At 41.1% G+C, this 27,800-nt stretch overlaps 3 protein-coding genes across 4 annotated transcripts in view; 2 read left to right on the top strand and 1 right to left on the bottom strand.

Moving 5' to 3' along the window:
* The window catches only part of sptbn4a (spectrin, beta, non-erythrocytic 4a), a 33,435-nt gene extending 23,563 nt beyond the window's left edge, over nucleotides 1-9,872 (top strand). For both annotated transcript variants that reach the window (XM_026182269.2, XM_026182273.2), the window contains 6 exons: nucleotides 321-1,666; nucleotides 1,793-1,853; nucleotides 1,951-2,219; nucleotides 2,911-3,081; nucleotides 3,293-3,335; nucleotides 6,200-9,872. In XM_026182269.2, coding sequence (XP_026038054.1) covers nucleotides 321-1,666; nucleotides 1,793-1,853; nucleotides 1,951-2,219; nucleotides 2,911-3,081; nucleotides 3,293-3,335; nucleotides 6,200-6,499 — 2,190 coding nt within the window. In that variant the 3' untranslated portion in view covers nucleotides 6,500-9,872. The remainder of the gene's footprint in view (nucleotides 1-320; nucleotides 1,667-1,792; nucleotides 1,854-1,950; nucleotides 2,220-2,910; nucleotides 3,082-3,292; nucleotides 3,336-6,199) is intronic.
* Nucleotides 9,873-10,841: 969 nt separating this feature from the next.
* On the top strand, nucleotides 10,842-21,136 carry micu2 (mitochondrial calcium uptake 2). The gene is made up of 12 exons (XM_026181070.2): nucleotides 10,842-11,111; nucleotides 11,493-11,622; nucleotides 12,201-12,232; nucleotides 12,311-12,386; nucleotides 13,202-13,249; nucleotides 13,384-13,466; nucleotides 14,234-14,287; nucleotides 14,752-14,849; nucleotides 18,647-18,818; nucleotides 18,903-19,011; nucleotides 19,102-19,259; nucleotides 20,773-21,136. The coding sequence occupies exons 1-12, from the start codon at nucleotides 10,914-10,916 to the stop codon at nucleotides 20,872-20,874; spliced, it is 1,260 nt and encodes a 419-aa protein (XP_026036855.1). The 5' UTR covers nucleotides 10,842-10,913; the 3' UTR covers nucleotides 20,875-21,136.
* A 1,633-nt stretch (nucleotides 21,137-22,769) lies between these two features.
* LOC113030025 (interferon regulatory factor 2-binding protein 1-like) lies at nucleotides 22,770-27,083 on the bottom strand. Its single transcript, XM_026181068.2, has 2 exons — nucleotides 24,700-27,083; nucleotides 22,770-23,660 (listed from the first exon to the last, which is right to left on the bottom strand). Exon 1 carries the CDS (start codon nucleotides 26,507-26,509, stop codon nucleotides 24,725-24,727), a length of 1,785 nt encoding a protein of 594 aa, XP_026036853.1. The 5' UTR covers nucleotides 26,510-27,083; the 3' UTR covers nucleotides 22,770-23,660; nucleotides 24,700-24,724.
* Between the last annotated feature and the right edge of the window lie 717 nt (nucleotides 27,084-27,800).

Below are 27,800 nucleotides of genomic sequence, written 5' to 3' on the forward strand. Positions count from 1 at the left end.
AATGAATCAGTTTGCCGGAGTCACAGTTTTTTTTTTAAAGTGACTACGTGTTGTGTTTGCTTAGCAGGCATGGGCGCATACCATGAGTTTGCATCATCACAGGCTTTAATCTGGCTCGTGACATTAAGTGCATGTGGTGTACCCTAATCCCACTGCACCCAATCTGCCTTCCGCGCTACATTGCTTAGTGTTTTGTCTGGCATATGTTTGAAATGAACAAATCACTAGCTTTACCTGCATCTTTTGGAACCATCGCATAAAATGTGGCGTTAATCAAGTTTATATGGTGCTATTAGTTATGTAGCTAACTCTCTCTCTAGGCTGAGAAGAAAAAAGAGGAGGAGAAAAGGACCCCACTCTCCAGCCGAAGGATGTTCCCATTATCTTGCCTGACTCCCAGTGTTCCCTCAACCAGTGCTACCTCTTCTTTCCTAAGGCAGACGGTACAGGCCCAAATTGAACCGAAGCCCTTGCAGCCCAGTTTGGATCTGGGTGCCACCTCTGCAAGCCAGAGACTGTCTTCAGCACTGGCCGGCTATAGTCCAGTTATAAATGGATCAGGCTACCACGGACTGGATCAGGGCAGCGGGAAGTTGATGGGTACTTCTTACCTTGGGATGAACCACCCGGCAGCCGGAGGTGGGAGTGACTCTGGTTTCTCAGCACTGACCTCTCAGAGTGGTGGAGTAGACACCTCCACCTATCTCGGTTTGAACCATCAAACTGCTTGTAGCGCAGAAAGCTCTGGGTACTTTGGACTAACTACTGGGAGCATGGGTGGGATGCAGAATCATCTGGGGAGTGGCAGGTTAGGAAGTTCAGGTAACCTAGCTCAGCAGCCAGGCAGTGGAGGTATGGGAAGCCCAGGCTTTCTGTCTCAGCAGAATATGGGCAGTTCTGGATATCTGGCGCAACCGCAAAACATCGGGACTTCCGGATATTTGGGACAGCAGCCAAATTTAGGGAGTTCAGGATATTTGGCACAACCGTCCAACATGGGGAGCTCTGGGTATTTGGCACAACAGCCCAATATGGGAAGTTCTGGGTTTTTGGCACAGCAGTCTAATATGGGGAGTTCTGGATACCTGGCACAGAATTATCAGAGCGCTGGCGGATTGGGTAGCTCAGGCTATCTGGCACAAAATCATTACAGCAGTGGAAGCCTGGGCAGCTCTGGATATCTGGCACAGAGTGGTGGCATCATGGACCCTAAAATGGCATATGCATGGCAGCACCTGAAAGCTGACTTCATGCAGCCTAGAATCAACCACATCCACAAGGCTGTAAACCCTCTTCTCGAAGCCAGCAGAGTGCAGCGTGAACAGTTTGGCGACATCCCGATGGCAGACATGATGGGGCCAGAGTCAGGGCTGGAGCTCCTCCACGGCCGCCTCCAGAGAGATCCCCGTGGCAGCCGCTCTGACCCTCAGATGGACCATCTGAGGAGAGAAAGGGAGTACAAGCTGGGCAGACAGACCTCCAGCGAACAGGAAATTCAAGCGAGGCTGAATGAGCTGCCGCTGATTGTGCGGCAAGAGCGTTACCGGAGGCGCCTGGAGAGGCAGTCGTCTAGTGAACAGGAGGGGAGCGGCAAGCAGAGGCTGCAGAGGCAGGACTCGAGTGACCTGGAGGGCTCTGCTAAGGAGGGCTCTGACAAGCGCTCAGGGTATGTGAATGAGTGGTTTCTTTACAGTTTGCCCAGTCAGCACAGTCCAGCATGATCGTTATCATTTGGAGGTTACGTAACGATTGTGTTTGCTGTGTGGGTGACTCATGTTTGCTGTCCATCCAGGGAGAAGAGAAATACCATGGCAGAGATTGTAGAGCAGGTCCAGGAGAGAGAGGCAGCACATGTGAGTTTACATACTGCACACCACAGTATTGTGGTGTCACTTTAGTTTAAATTATGTATAGATGCAATATTCTCTCTTTTGTTATCGGGTTTTTCAGGCACGAGGAGAGCCTTATCGACCTCCTAGCAGCCTCTCAGCACCCGTAACCCGTTTTGATGGACGTCCTCGTGCCCGAGACCGTCCCAAACCAAGGAGAAGGCCCCGTCCAAAAGAGCCTGAGGAGACTCGACGATCCCGCTCAGCCCCGGCAACTGGAGCCCCAACAACACCCCAGCCGCCTTCACACACTGCCCACAACGAAGGTTCCCTCTACCGAAAAAAGGCCACCAGCTCTGACCTTGAAGCTCAGCAGCGAAGCCCAAACAGGTAAAGAAGTCATGAACAAAAGACAAACACCACCCCAGCAATAACAACTGCCTCATTAAAGGTCTGATCAAAAATTTGCAAACTATGGAAAACTGTGCAAACCAGGTCAAATAGCTTATGGTTTCAGCCAGCAGGGTATTACTTTTGTGTTTGCGAAAAGAAAGCAGGTTGTCTAGAAGCAACCTTCACGCTCACTGTCGTTACTATCTTTGACCAGAGTGAGCTGACTGTCTTCATTGAAGACTAATTTATTAAACTGACCTCAGTCGGATCCAGCTATCATGTTATCAATGCTATCAATGTTAGCATGTGTCATGAACTTTGAAGAAACCATCGACGATTAGCTTTCAGTCCTGGTCAGTCACACTATATATGTGTTATGACACAGAGCGACAGTATAGTTAGATCTATATGTTTTTGGACAGTTAAATATTTTTGCCTCCAAAACCAGCAGAAAGGATTTTCCAAAGATTCATTTGCATGTTTGATTCAAGTGGTTTATCTCGGTTAACGGCATATTTGATTTGGGAAAACAGAGAGCTTGACAGGTTGATTGCAAATTTTCATTGATTTTTATTAGTTATTCTAAAATTTAAATGTGTATTGTTTGAAACAAAAATAACTGATGTGACCCAACTTATCTGCAGAAATGCATTACAAATCTGTTTGATGTCTCATTGTGATTTTCCAGCAAGTCCTGGGTGAACGTATATTGTGTGCTGAAAGATGGAAAGCTGACCTTCTATAAGGATGCCAGGAACCACAACACAACATACAACGGAGAGCCTCCTGTTGACCTTAGTAACTGCTCGTTTGATCCGTCGATGGGATACAAGAAGAAGAAAAATGTCTTCATCCTTCAGTAAGAATTATTCATATTATTATGGCAAATTTTATTGCCAGTAACTGTGATTTCAAATTGTGGTTTTACTGAGTTTATATTGAAAAGTGTAATATGTCTTTAAAGGTTATTGCCTATTAAAAGATTTTAAATTATTGATTAACCACATGGCTATAAAATACATGCAAATGCATAAAAACTGACAAGTCCCTATTGATTTTCTGTGCAACAGAGTGAACGATGGAAACAACTTCGTGTTTCATGCAAAAGATGAGGTAAGATACATTTGTAACTTGGTAAGGTCAATTAACTTACTGGTGTTAGTATGTTAGAACTTAAAGACATGGAGCATTCTGATCAGTCAGTACATTATCAAACTCATGAAAAGACAAAGATCATCAATAAATGTATTTGCTGCTCATTGTTCTGCAAAAACAATTTTGATTAAAGTAATAATCTACAGCATTGCACCGGCTGGCTCCTTCCTTCATTATCTTGAACATTACCTTAAACGTGGGCACTGATCTGCACAGGTCGCCCTGCTACCAGACTCAAAATATGCCGAACAAATCAACTATTTACTCCAGTTTCAATAACATTTGTTTAAAAATACACTGTCAAGCTGTTTTAGGAAATCGCTTTTCAGGTAAATACTATATAAAGTATTGGCCAGAAATTTACATACCCTCACCTTGGGCATGAATGGCATGGTCATTTTGGGCTTTTAATTGTTTCTCTGGCTTTTTCTTGTTTCAGGGTGGAACGATTATACAGCATATGTCTTTAATGACATTAAAAGGCAAAAACTGGGAGCACAAGTTTGAATTCTTTTGGATTTTTATTTTCAAAATTGTCAAAATAATACATATAAGCTCACTTTAAACCTTTTAATAAGTGGTGCTAAAGGCTCTTCAATGTCTTAACTTGATAGGTCAAGGCCCTGTTAACTTCTTGTTAGTGATCATGACTGGTTGGTAGTTTCTCTTTACCAGCATAAAAAGGCATCACTCATTGGATTGACCGATACTTGCAACAAAGGGAACGTCCAAGGAACATGATGAATATCTAAAAATGAGGATTAAAGATTTACACAAGCATTTCTAAACAACAGCACATTCCAAGATCATCAGTTTAAACAATTGTACATAAATACAAGTAATTCAGATGTGTCACCACTGGACTAATAGGGTTCTGACCAAAAAAGAAGCCCCTGCTCCAAAATCAGCATCTTTAAACTCAACACCCCTGACCTCAACCATCATGAAAATGTATGGACTGGGCTCAAAAGCAGGGCCAGAAAACCAACCAGTTTGAATGAATTCTACCAAATCTGACAAGAGTTGTCAAATGCCCAACCACAGTTCTGCTGGAAGCTTGTTGCTTGTTGATAGCGATCAAAACCCATCTGGTGTCCCTGCAGCTTGCTAAGAGATATTTCACCAAATAGTAGCAGGGGTGTATTTGAGCCTGTATTTAGCATTCTGGATCTTCTCATCAAAGATATTTGTCATCTGTGAACCTAGTTGTTGTTTTTAAAGTCAGTGAAGATGTTTGCTGTATAATCATTCCATTACCGTAACATTCATACCCATGATGAGTCTATGTAAACGTCTGGCCACATGTGTATGTGATATGTTACTATTGACAAGAGGGTACTGAAGATCTAGAACAACAGAAATGTTGGTTTTGGTTTGTTAATGGAACTTCACAGATAACAGAATGACGTTTCTTTAACTTGTATCCAACACATTTTCACACATTTTGATTATAATATTACCAGTTTGTCTCTTTTTAATGCCACTGGATTACTAAAATCACACAAGGACAGCATAGAGGAGCATGTTGAGCAAGAGAATGATGTTACACAAATGCACCAGTGAGCGACACAGGAAATCATTCCTGCCTGTGGTTATCTCCTTGTACAACTCCTCCATCTAATACACAGTACACAGTGCAATAGTTACACCCTTTTGCACACGCTCTGTAGTGAAAATAACAAATAACAAAGTTTTACAGGTTAGAGTAAAATGTCAGTCATATATATCTAACCTCTGTAATATTCTGGAAATTTATAATTGAGCTATTTGTATATATATGAGCTATTCCTTATATTTTGTAAACTTTGTAATATATTGTGTTATTTAATTAGTTCAGTCTGTTACTGTTACTGTCTTGAAGCCACTGCAGCCACATAATTTCCTTAGGGAGTGTAGTATTCAGTGTAGTATTTATGTCAGCATTATGTTAAAAGTACACCGTTACTGCTTCCATATGAATTAAAGGGTAGGTTGCAGGCAGGTCCTGCTAATCAAATGTGTTAATAGATTAATAGATCTTGAGCAAGTGTGAACAGCTCTATAAATACTGACGTTTTGACTGTTTGGACCATTCAAGTGCATGTTAACACAAAAAGGGAAAGACATCAGCAATGATCTTAGTGAAATAATTACTGGTGCCCATCATTCTTGGAATGATTATGAAGCCATTTCCAAATGTTTTGAAGTTGTTTTGCAGTGATGTGAACACTTTGAGTTGCGTCGTATCCAGAAATATTCTAGGGTCAAATATGAGCTCATGTGTCCAACCACTAAAGCCTGACTCAAATAGGGTCATGCAACAGGACAATGATCCCAGCAGCAGCAGGAAACAATCCTCCACAACACATTAACCATCTCTCAGTCCCTTAGATCAAGTGCAATTTTAAGTAAATGAAATGAAAATACTTCATTTTACATTCTTGCAGTATTTGGCATGTACAGAACCTAAATACTTCTTCTACTCTTGGTTCTGTCTTTATAGTTTGAACTCTTTCCACTTAGTAATTGATGGGTTCGGTTTGTGTGAATGAGGTGCAGCACAAAGCCACAAACCACTGATGTAATAAGAAGAGGTGCAACCTTCAGTCAAAGGCAAATTTGATTACATTGTTTCCCACCTGAAGACACTTTATTCAAATAAAGAAAATGTAGCGTTTCAGCTGGATGGTTTGCATATATCTGCTGCAGGCTCAGATTTGGATGCGTAACAATGCGATGTGTAAATCCCAAACCACACAATGAATCAAATGCAAAGAGAAAAAAGCATTATATGATGAGCAGACTCCTTATATAAGCTCTCTGTCTGATCCTGGTCTCTGTAGGAGGACCTAAAGGCATGGACTTCCACTATCACCACCTGTATAGCTGAGCACGAGGCCATGGGCACGTGGGATAAGCCAGGCACCTCATCTATGGATCCTGACCGCTCTGAGAGGAAGGAGAAGTCGGAGGGAGATGCAGACGCCAGGTCAGAGAGGTCCGAGCTTGTAGAGGGGGAGGAGAGGTCTGAGAAGGAGAGATCAGAGAAAGGCGACGGCTCTGAGAAGTTAGACACATCTGAAATTGCTGACAAGCTGGAGGGTGGGGCGGGGGGCTCCAGCACGTCTGGAAAGAGCAAATGAGAAGCCCTTTTTTGTTTTACTGCTACTCACTGACAAACAGCATAGGAGGCAGGGATGGATGGAGAGCATGTGCAGTTAGGTTTGCAGGTCCTCGGTCACACAGCTGGAACACACCGAGGCCACGGTCCTTTGATTGACTATTGTAACTGTGACAGACTAATCTCTCAGCCTCTCCCCCTTCACCCAGGAAATACATCAGTGCTTGCGGTGGGCCACCTGCTGGTAGATAGGAGGCCGGCCGGGTGGACAAACAGGCAGACAGACTCCAACAAATGGTCCCAAGAATTAGTCACTGTCACTTCCTATTGTTGATCGTTTAATCTCTCGGATTCACAGCATCTTTGTTTATGTATCTTTGACTGATAATGTAATGCTCTGTCTATCTAGACAAACCTGAGAAGTGGCGAATGAAATGTTTCTCAATAGTAAAAAAAGAAAAATGTTTTTGAAGCAATATACTTTTTTATGTTTCCTCTTTGTCGGTGAGAGAAATGGGGGAAAGGAAATAAGAAGTAATGTAGAAGCAGCTGTAAATTCTCTCATTTTTTTGTCACCTCCACGTAAGCTTACTCCAGGCAGTTGTGCACCTTAAACACTTGACACATCTGTATACTAATCATAGTGACATTTAATCCCGACACATGGCTAGCTTTGACTCATCTTAATATAACGGAATGCTTGTGTTACCAACTGACTTCACTGGTGTCATTTCCACAGTTCTTTTCTTTTCACTTCTTCTGATTCTCATTATGATTTATCCGTAACGATCCGTGTCCAGAGAAGAGCATCCCTTCAAATTCTGATCCATCACCCCAAGGCATGTTCAAAGTGGCAACGCTCAAAGTAACACTAAGCCTGAGACGATCCCTTTGTGTACATGACAAAAAATCAGAACATTGCATGAAATAGTCTTAGTGCACCTGTTAAACTTGCCTTTATTTCTGTGTTCTTGGCATAAATCAGGCAGCACTGAAATTGCAATAATCTAATGTGAGCGGGTGGGTGGGTTGTATTTGCTGTCATAGACGACTTCTCAAAATCCCGAGGGTTGTTTGAAAAAGCAGAGTTGTGTTCTCTCTGCAGTAAGCATGAGAGGAAGAAGCCAAATGGCCCTGCTGCTGTTTGTACTGTATCACTGCTATTTCTTTTCCACAGAATGTACTGATTTCAGGTACCCCCCTCCCCATAATGTCAAAACCTGAGCAGGTGTGTGAGAGACGAGACCTCTCTGTGCCCTTTGTCCTTCGTTTGACCTTCAAAGCAATTGGAATCTATTTGTCAAAGACGAGTTACATGTAAGTCATGAAGTGTATAGACCTATCTTTGTATGTATACCAATAAAACCTGTGCTCTAATAAAACCATACTCTGAATCGGTAAAAATTAAAACATTTGTATTAATCCACAAATAAAATCAGTCATCACTCAAATATATTAATGTTTATTACATTTAAATACAAATTATGCAAATTAGGAGTCACTATTAATTATCACAGTGTATATACAAGTACACCAGTATCTAGATGTATTAAATACGTTGTACTGGGGAAGAGCAGCAGGTGTACTGTAGGTATGCTTGTTGTATTTTTATATGCATATATTTATTATATCAGACTGAAGAGTTGCCCCATGTAATATTAGCTGATTGAGTAGCCAGTGTTACTGTGGGAGGTGTGCTCAGTTTATGGATTACACACACAACAGGATCAACTAGCCTGGGCAGTTCACTACCTGCTGCTCAGGGAATAAAAGTATTTTGTCATCACAGTGATTATTTTGTTTTATAAAATAGTGCTCGTTTGTCGTATATGTGAGTTATTTTTCCACACATAGGTCCAAATAGTCTTTACAGTGCTTATTTTGGAGCTAATGAGAAACTGCGAATCTCCTGAAATTTGTGCTGTGAGAATGACTCGCAACACAAAGTTTTTCCATACTGTCGAATTGCACTTCTTCAGTTGTGTAAAATGACTTCTTAACAGTCTTCCTTTCTGAAAACACCAAAAGTCCACTTTCACATTACAAGATTGCGAACAGAGAAGTTTTGCTACAATGTGAATGTTCTTTTGTTTTTTATTTGTCACACACTGTTTGCTTTTACATAAGTGCCATGTCATGAAATCTGCTGGAACAGCGGGAAACAGTTGGTCCTTTAATCATGAATAATGTTTTGTTTGACCTGACACTCGTCTGCCGTTGCAATACATATTCTCAGTCATCTAATTAGATGCTTTGGTATTTTCATGTGGCTGTGATTGTTCTGATTCGTGGCAGATACTTAGCCTGCCTTACCATGTGCATTTGAAATGTTTGCTTCCCATTACTTTTATGAAACACATAGGGGGAGGGGGGTGGGGGGGTATTTTCCACTATGTTACAGCAGTCAACGAACTAAATAGGCAGCATAAACGTGACTGAAGAGAAAAAAAATGTGCAAAAATCTGTTTCCTTCATTGATTGATGGTCTTACATGTGTGTATGTCTTTGTTACCTTACATTAAAACTTGCTGCTATGACATTAAATAAACCTCCAAACTTGCTGATGCAAAACTTGACGTGGAATTGATGTGGACACACGCATACCTGCACACACCCACTGACACCACACACTGATTTCAACTACAAGATAAACGAGTGGTTTATTACCGTCTTTCTTCTCAGAGTTGAGCTGAAAAGCCAGAGCATTATCGTCACAAGGTAGCAGCAGCAGTAACAACTTCATATTCTCCATGCTGAAGCCTTCTAAGGTTGTGTAACAAATGTGGTGGTTGTAATTTGCATATAACAGTAACATACAATAAAGTATTTATGGATTATGTAAACATGGCCGAAACCTTCATTAAACATAGGGTTAGTCTTTGAGTGTACTGCGCTCCTCATGGGAATGAGCTGCAGGAGCCTTCATACTGACACTTTGCTGCAAGAAGGAATCGTTGCTGAAGGGCTCCAGACTGTATCCATACTGAGAAGTCATCCAAATGCTTTACATCTCCTTCTGTACACACAGTAACCAGAGTACCAACAACAACAAAAGATGTATACTGTATTCTTGGCTTTTTCTTAGAGCAACCAACTAAAGTTCTCCTATCCAAGCAGCATACGGTGCATCAAAAAAATTGGACAGATGTGAATAATTAATGTGAGTAAAAATAAAGGTTTGTGCAATTTTTTGGGGCACTCAAGTGCAGCCCTGTGCACGGTGAGAAAGAGCAGCAGTGATGCAGGATCTGTTCTAAAGACATCCATGTACACAGTGCGGCACAAAATCTGCACAATTCGATGTATATTTGAAGAATGTAAAGCTACATCTGCCAGTATGTATCTGTGAAAATATGAAATGTGGTTTTGTCTCATAAAATCTGTTCATCCCTTCATTTTGCTATTGTCTTTTTTCCCCCTCTGTAGGTGTGAACACACTTTTTATAGATCTTCACGGCGCATTAATATGTTCCCGATAATCTTTTCTGGAATTCTGACACAGATTTGATGATTGCTTTCAAAAATAAATCCTGGACCTCTTCTTGTTCTAAGATACTTGATACATATTGACTCTGTTTGATAAATTGCACTAAAACAATGCATATTTTCTCTTATATATTATTACAATGCAATTGTATTTTAAACCAAAACAAGACTACAGTAACGATTCAGCAGACACTGTTTCAGGTAGTCTAGTTTCACCAGAGAAAATGCCCTCTGTGACATTATAGTCTAGGAATGAGGAGTGGTTAAATTAAATGGATCTTGACCTTTGCTCCACTCCTTCCTCTTCGGTCTGTGCCTGGGTGATATACAGCCTGTGACAGGCAGCCTTCAGGCCTTGGAATCTCTCTCTCTACATACATATATATATATATATATATATATATATATATATATATATATATATATATATATATATATATATATATATATATATATATATATATATATATATATATATATATATATATATATATCTGATGTACCAGCAGGGCTTTGGCCAATCATGGGCCAGTATAGAGTTTATATAATCTGAATGTTGGACCTGAGGCCCCAAAAACTGAGACATGTTATATGTTTGATTATTTTTTGTTTACTTTTGAAATAAAAATGCATATTCGGTTATTTTAAAAACTCAATAAAGGCTATTTCGAGATTTTTAAGCTTGTTTATCTGACTTTTTAAAATAATATTAGGCATAAGCTACTTTTTCTATGTGTTGCCACAGCTCTGTAAACAATCCAGATGAAGTGTCTTTTACAATTATATATAATATTTTCTCAAAAGTGTTCTTCTAAAAAGGTGAACTCTACAATCCGGCGCTGACGGCTTCACGTCATCTAGTCCTTACCTATCACGGCTGGAGAGGGGGCGTGGCCTCGCTTTGCTAAGACGAACGCAGTTTAGCCAGCTAGCGAGTTAGCTTCCTGGAAATGGCCAGCTGGGGGAAAGTTACCGCTCTCCTGAGGGGTGTCTTGAGGAGCCCTCGATCTCTGAAAACCTTCGCACAGTACCGTACTGTCGGTCGCGGCATTGTGGCCTCTGTAATTGGCACCGGGGTTGTCTGTTATTACCGGTATCATGTAAACAACAGGACTCTGCCCTTCGCCGTTTATGCTAAGGAAGAAAAAGTAAGTAGACACTTCAGAAAGTTTCTGTCGTCAAAATTCACCGCAAACGAACAGTACCGCTCATATACCTGTCTGTGTTCCTTTAAAGTACGATGTTTCGTAATTACAAGTACAAGCGACACAATAATGTTAGTTGGATATCTACAAAAAGACCGTCCAAATTCATAGTGTCAATTAGTGCCCCCTAGCGGTGCTCACTGAAACTGTTTGTACTTATACACAGTGAATCTGTTCGTCTGACTTATTAGATATAATTTAATAAAATTAATTTTTAACTAACCACTCATTTGTCCATTTAATCATTAAACATATAAAGGGAGGTGCTGTCGAACATGTGTTCTGTAGCTTACATTGGTGTTTGTGCTCCTTGTGCTGTTGCAGGAAGATGCAGCTCCCCAGATGTCTGCAAGGAAAATCCGCTTCATCCAGTTTGCCTCAGTCGTCCATGAAGAGGAGCCCTACATGACCCCCAGAGACTTCCTATTCTCTGTGATGCTGGAGAAAGTTGATCGTAAGCAGCTCATACAGCGTACAACATGTCAAACAGCTCAAAGCCTTCCATAATCTACATCCCTGTTCTTTCTTAACTAAATATATATAGGATGTAATTTGCCAGGTCAAATGGTAGATTTAACTTTGCTAAATACTTTTTCATCCCCACTATGTGTCATGTATCTCAAAGAACAGTGCCCTTATTTTGTGAATCTTTCTAATGCGAATATAGTGAAACTTAAACTGCTCATGTTTACTGTGTTTAACTAATAAAAAAAAATGCTGTGTGTGTGGGGATGGGTGAGTGTGGCCTATGGTGTACAGTGCTTTCATGTGTCAGTAAGACTGGACTAGACCATCTGTATGTATCCAAACCCAGACAGACCTCCCAAACATTTCAGATCAGTGGCCGTGCAGCAGTACGAGAAGACTGAGTGCAGTTCTGACTGGGAAGAGGAACCTCCATGTTCCCACAAAGCAAAACAGAGTAGTTTGTTGTGTGCATGGAACAACTTCACGTGCGCGGCTTGCCTCGTGCCTGTTATTGAATAATTTTGTGCTGTTCTGTTATCAACACATCTTCTCTGGTTTTTGCAGGAAAGCTGCAAAAGAAAATTTTAACCAAACAGGTACATTAACTTCCTAGCAGTGTGTAACCTGCACATGCAGACTTTTCTTTAGGCTAATGGTTCGTTTTATCCCGGCAGGATGTGAACGGTATGCTGGTGGCTGCCTCTAAAGCTCGTGCTGGTAATGATCTCTTCAGAAACTTGGGAGACAAAGGTAAGTTCTCAAAGGGGACTGCAATGCCATACCTTTTAATTGTCAGGTGGATCATCTGTTTAAATCCTCCCCCCAATTTCTCTATTCACTATAACACCAGAATGATCACCAGCTCCTTTTATCATTTTTTAAAGGTGTTGTTGAGCAGTAGTTCTCCAGGTTTTTCAGAAGTCTTTCAAAAGGTTTTCTTTGGACATTGGCTGCTTTTGTCAGTCATTTTCAGTCCAGGGCTCGTAGCTGATAATTTTTAGAGAAACGTTTTTACCCTCAGCTGTAAAAGAGTGATGGGGCATTGTCATGAGTGTGTGAATGCAATAACTCAAGAACAAGGCGTAGGATTTCAAAATTGATGCATCTATTAAAAACCTCAGGCGTTTTGGAGGATTTGTCACGTTTTGGGGCTGCATGTCAGCCGTGGTGTTCATTTCACTGACTGTTTTTCCTGATGACAACAGGACGATAACTAGATAAAAATGAATGCACAGTGATAAAATGTGTTGTCTATGATTAAAAACGAGATGTAAATGTTCTGGAGAGACGAGATCCAATCAGAAGTAATCCCGGGCATTAAGGTTACAATGTCTACAAACTCTGGTTTCATCTTATGTTCTGCATTTGCTTGCATGTTTGCACGTTTCAGTAAATGGCCTATTTCCCATTTTCCTTGCAAAATATAAAGAAAATGAGAGGTCCGCTTTAACCTGTCAGCAGACCATCAACAATCCACCTTTTCATGTTTAATGATAATCCTCTTTGTCAGTGTGTCCCCCTGTTTGTTATCTGAAATGCAGCACAGTGTATTTTATCTCTCACAGGTTTGATATCCTACACAGAGTATCTGTTCCTGCTGTCCATCCTGACCAGTAAGTCTCTCCAATAGTCCAAGCTCCTGCAGGAGATATTGTGCTGACTGGTTCACTCCATTCTGGACTGTTTATTTCTGATACTCTTTGTCTACATGACATAACTACATAACTGCCCTACATTGTTATTGCAGAGCCGCGCACTGGATTTGATATAGCCTTCAAAATGCTCGACATTGATGGCAACGAGCATGTGGACAAAAAGGAGTTTTTGAAAGTAAGAGCTGTGATGTGTTAGGATGTGTTGACAATAAAAGCAGAAGTAGATTATAACAGCTCATAATGAAGCAGTAAATTCATGGGCGGACTTATTATACAGGAATATTTGTTCTAAATATCTGTGTGCACTTAATTTCAAACTGTCGCCACTTTTAACGCTTCCTCATGTGCTACAACTCCTGCAGTTGTAAGTATGAACCAAGGCACCACGTGAAGGTGAGGGAGAGCTGTAGCTGCTCGAGTCTTGTGTTTTATCTGTCGCTGCTTGAGTTTAGTGGATTTATTTAAAGTCACCTGACTTTTTTTTTTTTCTTTGACTTTTCAACCAGACAGAGAAGATTTGTGTAGCACTCAGGCTTAGAACGATGGGCTTTTGTTTTAGACTGCATGTTGGCACGTCCTTCACCTTGTTATAGTTTCATGTTATGACTTGGTGAACAAGCCAAAGGCATTTAGTGAAAAGTAGAAGTGCATGGATTCTCATCTGCTCTGGTTTCTATCATGTGATTACATGAAAGCCACATCTCTAACTTGATAAGTGAACTGTACCACAGCTTTATATTTGTTTGGACTTGTCTTGTGACTGTTGTAAAGAGAAACCCCTTTTCAAACATGCTGTTTTTTATTTGTTTGTTTTTTGTATTGTCTGTTTGATAATGTAGGATGTTGCTCACACTTGGACAGCCAAACATTTTCAGTACAACTAGTTATTTTGATTAACTGGTTAACTTAAATTTAATTTATTTCTTCTTTTTGTTGCTGAAGCTCAAGAAAATCATGGGAAAAACTAAACTGCGAGCCCCGATAGATACTACAGAGGTGAGTGTTCATTGGTTGATGGGCTAGTTGAAAACATACAGGCTGATAACACTGGCCGAGGACCAGAAAGAATCATCTGTTTTCAAAAGTTTGCAGAAAATTTTAAAATACATGGTTGATTTTACACTTTTACATGCAAAACTTATAATTTTCACAAGTGCTCAATGTGTTTCCCTCTGGATGCACGGCATATGTCCATTCAATATTCAAACACGTCAAATGTGTACAGCTATGTGATACTCACAAATCCTGTCTTTCCAACAGTATGTGCTTCCATTCTCACCAAAACACTATGAAATCAGATGACTCTTCTTGACACACTTTGTATATTACTCTAGTTCTACCTCAAACATTAGCATGTTTTGTTTTGGGGGTTTTCATCAGTATTATGGTGTCATTTCTGCCACTTCACTTTGAATGTTAACACACATGATGTTGTTGAACACTGTCTGCATGTTACCCAGAAAACCACAGAAGAAGGAGAAGGTGTGAACACAACACTACAGGCCTACTTCTTTGGAAGGAAAGGGGACAACAAGTTGCAGTATAAGGACTTCTGCCGGTAGGGATACCCCCTAATAATCACAGTCATGTACTACAGAGCACATGACATTTTCTTTTTCATAAGTAGCAGCTCTGTATACAAATTTTACAATGTAACATTTCTGTCTTTTTGAAATCTCAGACATTGTCAATATTTGAATCTCACCTGTAAGGGATGTAGACGCTCCCTAAATCCTTTGCATGTAGAAATACTGTTTGAACATGTCGTTAGGCAAAGGCAAGGAAAAGAACAGTAAAGCTCATATTAGGCTTGAACTGCTTTCTTAAAAAAAAAGGAGAGAGAAAGAAACTTAAGTTCTCCACGTGTTTCAGGAGCACACATTCTTTCTGCCCAATTTAACTCATCCAGCCAAAGGAGTGTTGAGCTCATACCATAGCGAGATAGTCGTCATCTTTCCATCTATTCGCAGTTCATAAGAATTTTTGCTTCTCCGATAGCTTTTGATCAGATTTTAGTGACACGTGCTAACAGTGATTACCTCATGGGTCTTCATTCAAACTGGGGTCAAGATCATATTTGTCATTTTCATAGTACAACTCTAATGCATACTACATAATGCTCGGGTCTTATTTTCTACAGTTGACAGGCTAACAAACCCTCCTGTGTCAGTGGCAGCTGAACTTCATTCGACCATGGCCTGCAATGACTTTGCCAAATTCTTCACTGAAAAAATCCAAAAAATTAGACAAGCAATTGGTACATCAACAGCAGATTCAGGATATGTACTGTGTCCACCAAAAAACTGTTTAAACACCATGAAACAGTTTCAACCTATTAACAGCAAAGACCTGGAGGACATCTTAGGTCAACTGAACTCCTCCTCCTGCTGTTTAGATGTCCTGCCAACAAGTTTTTTCAAAAAGGTCTCAAAGACTTTAGAGTCAGACCTGTTACAGATCGTCAACTTTTCTTTATTATCAGGTGTGTTTCCAGAATCACTAAAAACTGCTGTAATCAAACCTATACTGAAAAAGGACAATCTTGACAAGACACAAATGAACAACTACAGGCCGATCTCAAATCTCCCGTTTTTAAGTAAGATCATTGAAAAAGCAGTTTCTCAACAGCTCAGTTACTTCTTAAAACAGAATAATTGCTACGATGCCTTCCAGTCAGGTTTTAGACAGAACCACAGCACTGAAACCGCTCTGACCAAAGTGTTTAATGACATATGTCTGAATACAGACAGTGGAAAAATGTCAGTCCTAGTTTTACTGGATCTCAGTGCAGCATTTGATACAGTTGACCACAACATATTACTCAAACGACTGGAGAACTGGACAGGTCTTTCAGGAACTGTACTAAACTGGTTCAAAACATACGTAGAAAACAGGAAATACTTTGTATCAATAGGTAACTTCACATCTGAGCAGACAAGTATCACATGTGGAGTTCCCCAAGGTTCCATCTTGGGACCCCTTCTGTTTAACATCTACATGCTCCCACTGGCACAGATTATAAACAACAACAAAATAAACTATCACAGCTATGCAGATGACACACAAATATATATCACAATGTCACCAGGAGACCGAGGCCCTGTACAGGCTCTTGGTAAATGCATTGAGGAAATCAATGACTGGTTGTGCCACAATTTTCTCCAGCTAAACAAAAACAAAACTGAGGTAATAGTCTTTGGTGCCAAAGAAAAACGATTACAGGTCACCAGAGAACTTCAATCTATACACCTAAAAACCACAAACCAGGCGAGAAATTTGGGTGTAGTGATGGATGCAGACCTAAACTTAGAAAAACACATTAAGACAATAACAAAGTCAGCTTACTATCACCTCAAGAATATATCAAGGATAAAAGATCTGATGTCTCAACAGGACCTGGAAAAACTAGTCCATGCATTCATCTTTAGTAGGCTTGATTACTGTAACAGCATCTTTACAGGTCTACCTAAAAAATCAGTCAGACAACTACAGCTCATTCAGAACTCTGCTGCTCGAGTCCTCACTAAGACCAAAAAAGTGGACCACATCAGTCCAGCTCTGAGGTCTTTACACTGGCTGCCTGTCCGTCAGAGGATAGACTTTAAAGTTCTGATGCTGGTCTATAAAGCTCTGAATGGTTTAGGACCAAAATACATCAATGACCTCCTGACCCAGTATGAACCATCCAGATCCCTCAGGTCATCTGGATCCGGTCTTTTATCAGTTCCCAGAGTCAGAACCAGACATGGAGAAGCTGCATTCAGCTTTTATGCTCCTTATATCTGGAACAAACTCCCAGAAAGCCTCAGATCAGCTGAAACACTCAGTTTATTTAAATCCAGGTTGAAGACTCACCTGTTCTCAGCTGCATTTGAATAAAGCACCAAATCCACACTTTAAGCTTAAATTTCAAAACTTACATTTAACTACTGATTTTATCTACTGTTCTGATTTTATCTGTTTTGATTTTATATACTGTTGTTTGTTTGTTTGTTTGTTTGTTTGTTAATTAGTTAGTTAGTTTATTTGCTTGTTTTATTCAATTTTAAATCATGCTTTTTATTTGTTCTTGTTTCTAATGTCTCTGTAAAGCACTTTGAATCACCTTGTTGTTGAATTGTGCTATACAAATAAACTTGCCTTGCCTTGCCTTACTTAAACTGACCAAATTCTAACTTCTGAACAATATTCAGTGGTTAACAGAAGATTCCTTATCCAGCTACCCATCTTCTTCCACTTATTAAGATTCTTCATGGTGATAAATCTTATGTGTTAACCTCCTAGGACCTGGTGTCCACATATGTGGACATCACATTTTGAGTTGTCTAAACCAGCGGTCCCCAACCTTTTTTGCACCACAAACCGGTTTAATGTCAGACAATATTTTCACGGACCGGCCTTTAAGGTGTCACGGATAAATACAACAAAATAAAATAATATGACTGAGACAAAAACTGTGGTATTTTGTAAATATAATAATAAACGTGAATTCACTGTGTAATTGTGTAACTTCATGAGCAGCGTCCTCCTGAAATGTGCCAATAACATCGAGAGTAACATCCTCATCTCTGCCCCTTAATGCTCTCTGGTCGCTATGGTGACGCGTAAATATTTCTTTCAAAATAAGACACACAGCTCCAACACGGGAAAAGACCCAGGGAAACAGAGTTAACGATAAAAAACACTGAAAACCATAAATTTCACGCCCGAGCCTCAAGTCTCACGGCCCAGTACCAAGTCTGTCTGGACCTTTCTGGCATGTTGTCATGTTACTTCTGACTAACTCAGATACTTTTATATGGTTGTGAAATACAGCCAACCAAATGACCAAAAGAATCTATACTTCACACATTACAATCACCTGTGAATTTTGATTAATTATGAGCCAGATGTGCTACTAAGCCACTGATGTTCTGATATAAATCTGTGTATTTTGTGGGGTTTTCCCTGTTGACCTTTTCAGTTTCTCTTTACTTGACCGGTCCACTGTGACTCCACTGTAGTCTGTGCTTTGAGTGGTCCATAACTAGAAAGGTGCTGTGACAGGCCAGCCAATCCCTAATGGAATAAGGATGTAGCAATTATGATTACCTAACTTTATGTAGCTGTACTTGAGGCTGAGGATACCAGAAGACCTCACTGTGCTGAATTTGTCTTTACTTTATCACTCCACTGTTACTTTTTGTGGAATTTCACCTTTTTATATAGTTGTTTTCTTTTTCTTTTCTTTTTTCCTTTCATTTGAATATAAAAATGTTGGACTTCACTGTGTGGTCTTCACCTGTGTCGCTGGCAAACCTCAGCAGGAGAACACTGGTGGGTCAGCCTTCTTTGTAATTAGTCTTTGTTGTTCAGGTTCATGGAGGACCTACAGGCTGAAGTCCAGGAGATGGAGTTTCTGCAGTTTTCCAAAGGTATGGACACCATGCGGAGGGAAGACTTTGCAGAATGGCTGCTACACTACACCAACGAAGAAGACAATGAAGTCTACTGGGAAAACATGAGGAAGAAGATACCTGCGGGTCAGGTACAAGCACGCTTCCTCCACTCGGTGCCGTCAGAATAGGATTTGTTGTGGCCTGAAAGTCAGCTGTCATGTTTTCTTTTGTAGAGTATCGCATTCGATGAGTTCAAAGCCTTCTGCCTGTTCACCAACAACCTGGAAGATTTTGCCTTCTCAATGAAAATGGTCACAGAAGCCAACCGTCCTGTGGGCATGGGTACGGTTTCTCTGTCGGTTAGATCAGTCTGTAGTTTTCTTCCAATCTTCCAGACATAGATTTATTTTATTTTTTTTCTTCTCCCTACAGCCCAGTTCAAGCGAGCTGTGACGATTGCCACAGGCCACGAACTCTCCGAGAACGTGCTGGACACAGTGTTTAAGCTTTTCGACATAGATGGAGACAACTGCCTGAGCCACAAGGAGTTCATTGGTGTGATGAATGACCGAGTACTGCGGGGTCTAAAGGTACTCTCCCCATCTTCTTAGACTGTTTTGTGTCCATAAAACACTGACTTTTCTACTTTGTCACCATGTTTAAGTGAAGTGAATGCCTCTCTCACCTCCATGTGTTAAATATAAAACTGTAAAAGCCTGATGTGTGGGTACAGATATAAGACACTTATCAAAGATCGTCAGTGCTCCTCTAACTGTAGTGTAGATCACACTGAAGTACACAAACACTAAGGCACATCGTTAACTCATGTCATCCATGTGCAACATTGTCTATCACTAAGAACTACTTACTTACACAAGTTTATTTAAAAAGGGCACATGAACATATTAGACTGGACTGTTAGCTTTTGGTTGCCAAGGTCCATCCATCTCAGGGTCTGTTCCAGTTGTTCATTTTGTTTAAGGAGTGAAGTGACGCTGACGTATCTGTGCAGCCATAAGAAGAAGTGTTTGAATTCTCTGAATACTAACCAAGGCGCTTCAGTGCTTACTTGCTGTCCCAGAATTTATAGCGACAAATCATCCGACCATTCCTGGAAACGATCAACTAAAACAATAGTGGCATACATCTGCAAATGTTCATTAGAAGCATAACCTGCTAAAATGTTTTGAATTTTCAGCAGCAGTCTGTTAACTCCACTGTCGAACTCTGAACGTCGCGCTGCTGTAAGAAAATCTGATTCTCGTCCAGTTGCTGCCTCGCATGAAAAACGTAGATTTACAAGCTTTCTGAATCCAGATGATGAGCTATGTTACTGATCTAATTCCGTTCAGGCTTCTGTAAAATTCAGTTAGTAAGCTTCATTTTCTATTGCTGTTTTAAGGATCATCATTAATCATTTTTTTTACTTTTATTGAGCCGGCCATAAATCTACTGAATAAAGCATCGTGTGAAATGGTGCTTAAGTCGATTAACTGCAGGATCTGCTTTCAAAATATTCTGGCTTCACTGTTGTACAGACAGCCGAGGAGACGGTGGAGCATTCCAGCTCTTCCGGCCAGCCTAGGTCAACTTTTATTTTTAGCAGACATGAGTGTGTCTCATTTAACTAAGAGTTGTATTTATTTTCCTTACATAAACTGATTCTTATTGCACTCTATACAACATGTCACATTTACACAAGCACTGTCTTCTATGCTTTTAAGTGCTTACTAACTATCATTCACACACCGATGGATGCCCAAGGATATTCGGCACACAGACTGGGGGAGCCAGTGATCGAACCTCCAACCTCCCGATCAGTAGAGGACCTGCTCTATCTCCTGAGCTACATCCACCCCTTAATTAGCTAACCAAAGCGAGTTAAAGTAGTGGGCACACTGCTCAACATGTCATATATTTACATCCTAATTGGTGTCCCTGGGATTACATGTACTGTAGAAACAACTGCCATCATTTGACTTTAATCATGGCAAAAATACAAATTGTTTATTAGCAATAGATATTTTACATATCACTCCTAGGCTGCATGCTAATGCTCGTCTCCCAGAACCGTTGGTGTGATGCACAGTGTCTTGCCCTCAGGTGCAGCCTCAAAATGGCATCTCTGGCTACTGGAAGTGTGTGAAGCGGGAGACCCTGAAGGCAGCCCAGGAGGCCCTGGTAGACGGCGGGTGTCCCATCTGAAGCACTGATATGCACCGTGATCATGCTCACCACTTCTGTCTTTTCTTCAGTTGTATGAATGAAATGAATAACTGCATGTAAATGAATATAGGTTTATACCACTGTCTTTGTAAAAGTATGTTTACAGCTAAACACATTTTGGTTTGATATTAGTTAAAGCTCTTTGGGTTTGCTTGTGGTGTTTACAATATTACATATAATTGTTTGGTCAAGCATTTTATCCTGTATGGCTGATCACTATTAAACATTCACATGCACTTAAGGAGCAGGACTGCAGTCAACATTTCCTGTAAAAGTGACTTATTCATGAAAGTGAGAATCCTGGTTGCACTGAACAGTGTAACAGATTAGAGGATCCTGCCATGAATACACACATTTCTCATTTTCTGTGCACACTAGTCAGAGTGATTTATTCTCATGGACACAAATGCAAATTTTTACCAGTGCCAAGAAGCTGGCTTGGTTTTTACATGTACTTCTTTTTTTACTCCTGAGCATTAATGTGGTTACCAGAGATCAGTCATGTGAGTCAATAGTGGGTAAACAGCAGTCTGGCATAAATCACTTCCAAGATGACAGACATGTGTAATCTGTCTAATGTCACATTCTCAACATGCTAAATAGCAACTATTTGTTGTGACTGCTCATGCTGTTGTTTACCGGTGACTCACCAAAGCATTTTACAGCTGAGTGCGCACATCTCGAAATGAATGTCGGGCCTCCCACTTTCAACAGTAACAGAGCAGCTGCTATTTACTTAAATTCTGGAGTAACCAGCGGGGTGTACTGTGAAGTTAATGGTTTAGCTATGTTGAAACTCCGTTTTGTGTCACATAAATGGCTTTTTTACCTGGCTAAATCAGCAAGGTGTTATGTTTGGAGTTTCCATATGAAATGGGTTGGAAGCCAATATTACAGTATGTATTATTAAGCACAATATAGAACGTCTGCTGGAAAATGTTTTATATACGCAAATTGTATTTTGCTCGTTTGTGTTGTTGTGTTTGCACATCTCTGTTGCTTGTGGGGCTCGCACACAAGAATTTCACTCGCATGTGCTGTGCCAGTGTGCCTGCACATGTGATGTGACAATAAAAGTGATTTGATTTGATTTGTTGTACCTAACTAAAACCACTCAATGAAGCATAAACTATGCATTCCATTGTCATGGGAATGCGCATGTATTAATTTGGAGATTCAGAAAACATGTTTTGTTTATGGTATATATATATATATATATATATATATATATATATATATACATACAATTCACTACTTTGATATTAAAATGTATACACTTTAAAGCTCCAGAACTCCAGCTGTCACCTTAGAAACGAACAGCACCAAAGAGCACACTTGGCAATTACAATTATTAGCTTAAATGGAAATTTTTTACCGCATCTATGCACTGAATTACCAGCAGTGTTTTAGTTTTTATATTCTTTATAGATTTTAAACAACCACTGTATTATTGGCTGATAATGTCTCTGTCACTCAGCGATCATTTTGTGGGGAAGAACAATCACATGGTACATAAAACACCCCCTTTTCTATGTGTGTGCCCACAGACCCTGAAGCAGAAAGCACAGCCCAACAGATAATACCACCATTGTGGTACCCAAAAGCCTGGACGTGTTGAATTTCATTCGTAGTACACCCCTCAGGCTGTTCATACTACTGCAGCCAGGTCACCTAAGTGCATGTAAATACACATTGTTCAGTTTGTTTACAACCCTGCTAATAGTGGTTTGTGGAAAAGATTCTAATCATGCCAGTGAGCTGGTGTGGGATTTCCCTATTTTTCCTGTCAAAAATATTTATCTAATAAAGTTTTATATAAATGCACAACTGAGGCTTCCAACGGTCATTAGTAGAAAAGCGGCAAAGTGACTAAGTTTTAACTACATTGTCATTTATTGTAGAATTGACCTGTTAAGATCACATGAGTATGTGGGTTAACCATTGAAGATTGTGATGCTAATAATTTTACCATACATAGACTTTAAAAAGTAAATAGACAAAACAAGCTTACTTGCATGATAGAAGAACTAATTAGTGACTGATGCCAGGGTTATCAGTGAATACAGCATACACAGCTACAATACAATAAAATTACATTGAGCATGAAGCCATCTTTGGTCTTCTCATCACTATAAACAAATACATAGAAATTTGTATTGTATCAAAAATAGAAATTACATAGCCATATTGAAAGAAAATTCACATTTTTGACACACAATATAAAGAGAATAACAAGTGACGTATTGTAAGGTTTACATTTTTCTCCCCTTGGCTTTAAGGACCCAATGGTTTTAACATTTTTTGAACATTCGTTTTTAAAGAATTGCATCATTCTGTCAAACCATGTAAAAAGTATCCTGCATCTGTGTCAGACAGGATGCAAAAACCAACAACAAAAAAAAGATCAGATTGTCATTGTTAGGGGGGGAAAAAAAAAGTGTGTGCTTTTAATCCTGGGCTTTTTGAAATGAGGCCTCTACCACACTAGGAAAAAAAATAAATAGATTTTTTTGGGGGTTTTTTTTGTTTTTTTAAAAGGATGGAGAGAGATTGGGTCGAGACTTGATTCGATCACGATGCAGCCCCGATGCTCAGACGTTTCCCTCCTCTCGTGAGTGAGTCTTGTCTCGAGTTACCGGTCTTTGTGTAGTGGTCCTCCTGGGCTTCAGAGTTATTTGGCTCTTGGAGGCACACATGATGAACTACAGCCAAAGTGGACCTCTGCTTGAGATTATAGGTAAGTGCTTTCACTGTGTTTTAATCCACTGTGGAAAAAGAAGAAAGCCATGTAAGAATATCAAACAGCAGAGTGACACAGGGATTCTTTGTCCCACAGCTCAGACCTGATATTGAGATGCATCTAATACATACAGGTAACTCCACATTCAAAAATATTCTCCTCACACAGTAACATCAAGAAGATATCTGATATCATTCTAAAAGAGAACAAAGAGGCTAAAGACATTACAAGGCTCATGTAGATGAATTTTTAAGAAACAAAGTTGTGCCACAGATGGTGTGCCCCCACAGAGCCCTGCTCACAGCATCATGAGATTACATGAAATCTCCAATGAGACATCAGGTTGTCTAATGCCTAACATACACTAACACTGAAATCTGGTGCCTTCTAACATCTAAAGACAACTTATCAGAAGTCAAAAGTTTTAGTCATGTATTATTCCATCACTTTTGATTCTGTCTGAGCTCTGGCCAAGTCATATGAGCACCTCAGACCTGATGATGGGAGTGTGCCACAACTTCAGCAAAACTATCAAGTCGTCATAAGGAGATTTCATCCATTTCTAACACTGAAATCACTAGTGTAGCAGTTTACACATTTGCTTAGTTCAATTCCAGCCAGAGACTAATACATTTTCGGGTTGCATGTGGCGTAGTGACCCCTCGTGACAAGGAAGAGTTGAAAGTAACTCAACAGTGTCACTGAAATCATCAGAGAAATTGGCTGGGCAAAGCTAGCACCTACAAATTATTTTTTTTCCCAAATTGGTCAAAAAAACAAAACAAAAACCTTGTCTGACATCTACCACCAAAGATATTCTAATTTCTAGAATAGTGTTGAAGAAATATTAACACACAAGTTGTTTAACAAATGTTTATATATAACATTTGTTAAACAATTTGGGCTGCAGTTACCCTATTTAATAAAAGCACATGTGAAACCATATGCCTGCACTTGTCTGCCATTTTTATTTATTTTTAACTGCTTTTGATAGTTGCTTTAACACTCGCTGATAAAGTTCTGCTATAAAACAAAGAGGCCTGCTCCTCTCAGGTTTTTCTCACCATTCACTGCCAAAAGGATGGAGGGTCAAGGGTCGTTCTCCTTCTTTACTGTCACATCTCCTTCTCCAGCTAGGATGGTTGAGATCTCACCCTGCATGAAGGCCCAAGGCACAGTGGATCCGGCCAGGGGGCAGCGTTCTCCGCTGGGGCAGTAAACCTCTCCTCCTTGACCTTGGCTGCGGATGAACCCTCGGGTGCAGGGGAAGCAGAACTTGTGGTGCGGGACTGAGGGACACTGGACAAAGTGAGTGTCCTCCAGGCGCTCTCTGCAGAGGGTGCAGCAAAGCAGGGTGCCTGGGGTGCTACTTGTAGACTCCCCAGTGTTTGTGTTGTTACTTTGTCCTCCAGTGCTCAGACCCTGCCCTACAGCTGCCTGAGAGACTGAGGTGGAGGGAGTCGAGGGGCTGCTGCTGCTGGGGCGCCCAGCTGAGGAGGAGTGGGCTGTGGACATACTGGGGCTCTCTCTGGCCATGTGACTGGAACTCAGGCCATCTGCCACTCCCATAAGTGCTGAGATGGGTGAAGGCTGGTTGTGTAGACGAGGTGGGCCCTCTTGAGGTACAGCCATGCCAGGAAGAGGTTCCATGCCTGAGTACGTGCCCCGGGGCCAGGGCTCCCTCACAGGGTGTTCGGCCCTTCCCTCACTCTCTCCGTTCTCAGAGCCTGGAGAAGCCTTTCGGCGCCTGGTGGTGCCCTTGGCTGGTCCGGGGCGTCCAGGAGCTGCCAAAGACAGCACTGGGTCTGGCTGTGGCAGAACCTCTGGGATTGGAGGCTCTTTAAACATACGCACACCATCATTCAACAGCTCAGACAGCCCACGCCAGTCTCCGGTGCCTTGCCGTTTCTCATATTCCACGTAGCGCAGCCCAGAGTTTACTGCCTTACCAGCATCTTTGGCGGAGTCACGGAACATCTGCCTGACCAGATCTGGAACTCCTGAGTAGATCATTCCAGAGCCAGAGGGATACTCCGCGAACACCCTCAGCTCAAACTCTGGAGTAGCGCTAGCATCAAAGGCCAGAACACGCCCCATCAGATTATGGTCTTTCCTGAAGCGCACATTGAAGGGGACACAGCTGCTGAGAGCTACCAGCACATCCCGAACTGCTTTGGGACGGTTAGGCCAGCCTTCCACTCTACTACGAGCCACCTCATTCAGTTCAGCCATTACTTCACTGTTCCTCCACACTGCCGGATCTATGCCCACTAGAGTAGAAGTGCTAGGTCCCATACCCAGGGACACAGCCTGTCTTCTGCCACTGTCGCTTATTATGGGGCCAGCTGAGACGGCAATAGGAGCGGCCCCAGCTCTCGTGCTTGTTAATGGGGTTAAAATCCCATGAGAAGCTGTTGCTACTAGCCCCTGAGCTATCAAGGCATGGGGTATGGTGTTATGAAGACTAGAAACTACCCCAGGCATTGCCCGACGAGTGTTCGGGCTCTGTCGGCTGCCCTCTGACAAAGCTACATCTTCAGCTCTATGCAGACCATTGGGGAGGCGAGAAGAAGCCCCATACTCACCCCTCCCCCGGTCTACACGCTCTCCGTGATGCCGCCCCGCTTCAAGGGGCCCAGCAGAGCTGGGTTTGCCCTGCTGTGGACCAGGGGACCTGCCGTCTAAAACTCCGTGAGTGCTCTTCAGCTGCCTGGCAGTTTCAATGAGGAGTTCTATCCGGTCTGCGCCGTCGTAGTTGACACAACCCCGGCATACAGCTTCGCTGAACTCCCACAGCATAGCCCAAGGCATCTTGGGCAGGTCGCAGAGGTAGCACCATTGCCGTCTCGAGGAAGACTGCGAGGCGGAGGACATGTTGTTTACAGGCCCTCGACCAAACTTTCTTCGGAGGCCTACACGTTACGGACTACGTTTTGCAGCGATTCTTCAGTCCTCCGACACCATTCGCCACATACTGCGGATTTTACAACAGAAAATAACAAAAAACTAAGTTCAAAATCCGACTACTGGCGGTAACATTCAAAACTTAACGACGTCTTCTTTCTCGTTTGTTCGTGTCAGCCTGTGTGGAAGGAAGTAAAATGTTATAAGACACCGGAAACACCTACGCGGCCAGGGCTCAGAGCACTATGGGAGACGTAGTTTCTCTTTAAAGCCATTGTTTCTTATTTTCTAGATTTTTAATATTAAATTTCTTTTGAGCAACAAAGTAATCAGACCACATAGAAACGGAACAGTTGTAAACAATTAGTAAAGGGAAAAATTCAGAGGGACTACTTTACTGGCGACAAGATACATAAGTAGCGGAGATACTGACGCTAGTCGGACGCGTTTTTCTGTGAAACCTCAGTTTAACTGGAGCTGTTTTGTTTTGGGATGGGAGACAGAAAACACGGCTTGTGTTGCGGTTACTTTGATTAACAGAGGACAGGCAGTCTTGGTGCTGTAATGCTGGAGACATATGAGAAATATTATATATATATACTCCACTTCCTGCACAGACGTGACAGTTTCAAACTCAGCTTCACTGGGATGATGAGAGGTCACATAGTGAAAATCTCCAGTGGGAACGATGTACTTTGCATTAAGATTCGTCTCTCTCACAGTGGTAACAGGGAAACTGATTCTTCTACAACATATATATATATATATATTTTTTTTTAAATAGAAGAATAACTCTGGAGAATAATCTTATAAGGACAATAGAAATAGGTTTGCATTGAACAAATCGCAGGGTATATTTTTCTATACCTATTTCTTGAGATGTATAAAAAGTTACAATAATTAATGTTCATATTATCTATGCTCAAAGTTCAAAAATTATGTCAGTAAATAATCCTTGTGAGCTGAAAGCTGATTGTTTTTTCTGTTGTCAGTGAGAGTGGATATTCATATGGTCTCAGGTACACAGCTCTGAGTAGCAACTTTGCCCACCTGCAGGGCAGTTAGGACAGGCAGTAAGAAAGATGCACTAGGTTCCTTCAACCTAGCTGTCTGAGGGAACATTACAGGAAGTCATTCCTTCCCACCGCTATCAGACTCTTTAATCATCCACTTGGGTCAGGTCCACACACACAGAACAGGATTAATCCAATTTATACCCATATCTCTTCATTTTATACAAGTGCTTGTATATTTGATGTTA

The sequence above is a fragment of the Astatotilapia calliptera genome, chromosome 10, assembly GCF_964374335.1.
Source record: "Astatotilapia calliptera chromosome 10, fAstCal68.1, whole genome shotgun sequence".
In the NCBI taxonomy this organism is placed as follows: domain Eukaryota; kingdom Metazoa; phylum Chordata; class Actinopteri; order Cichliformes; family Cichlidae; genus Astatotilapia; species Astatotilapia calliptera.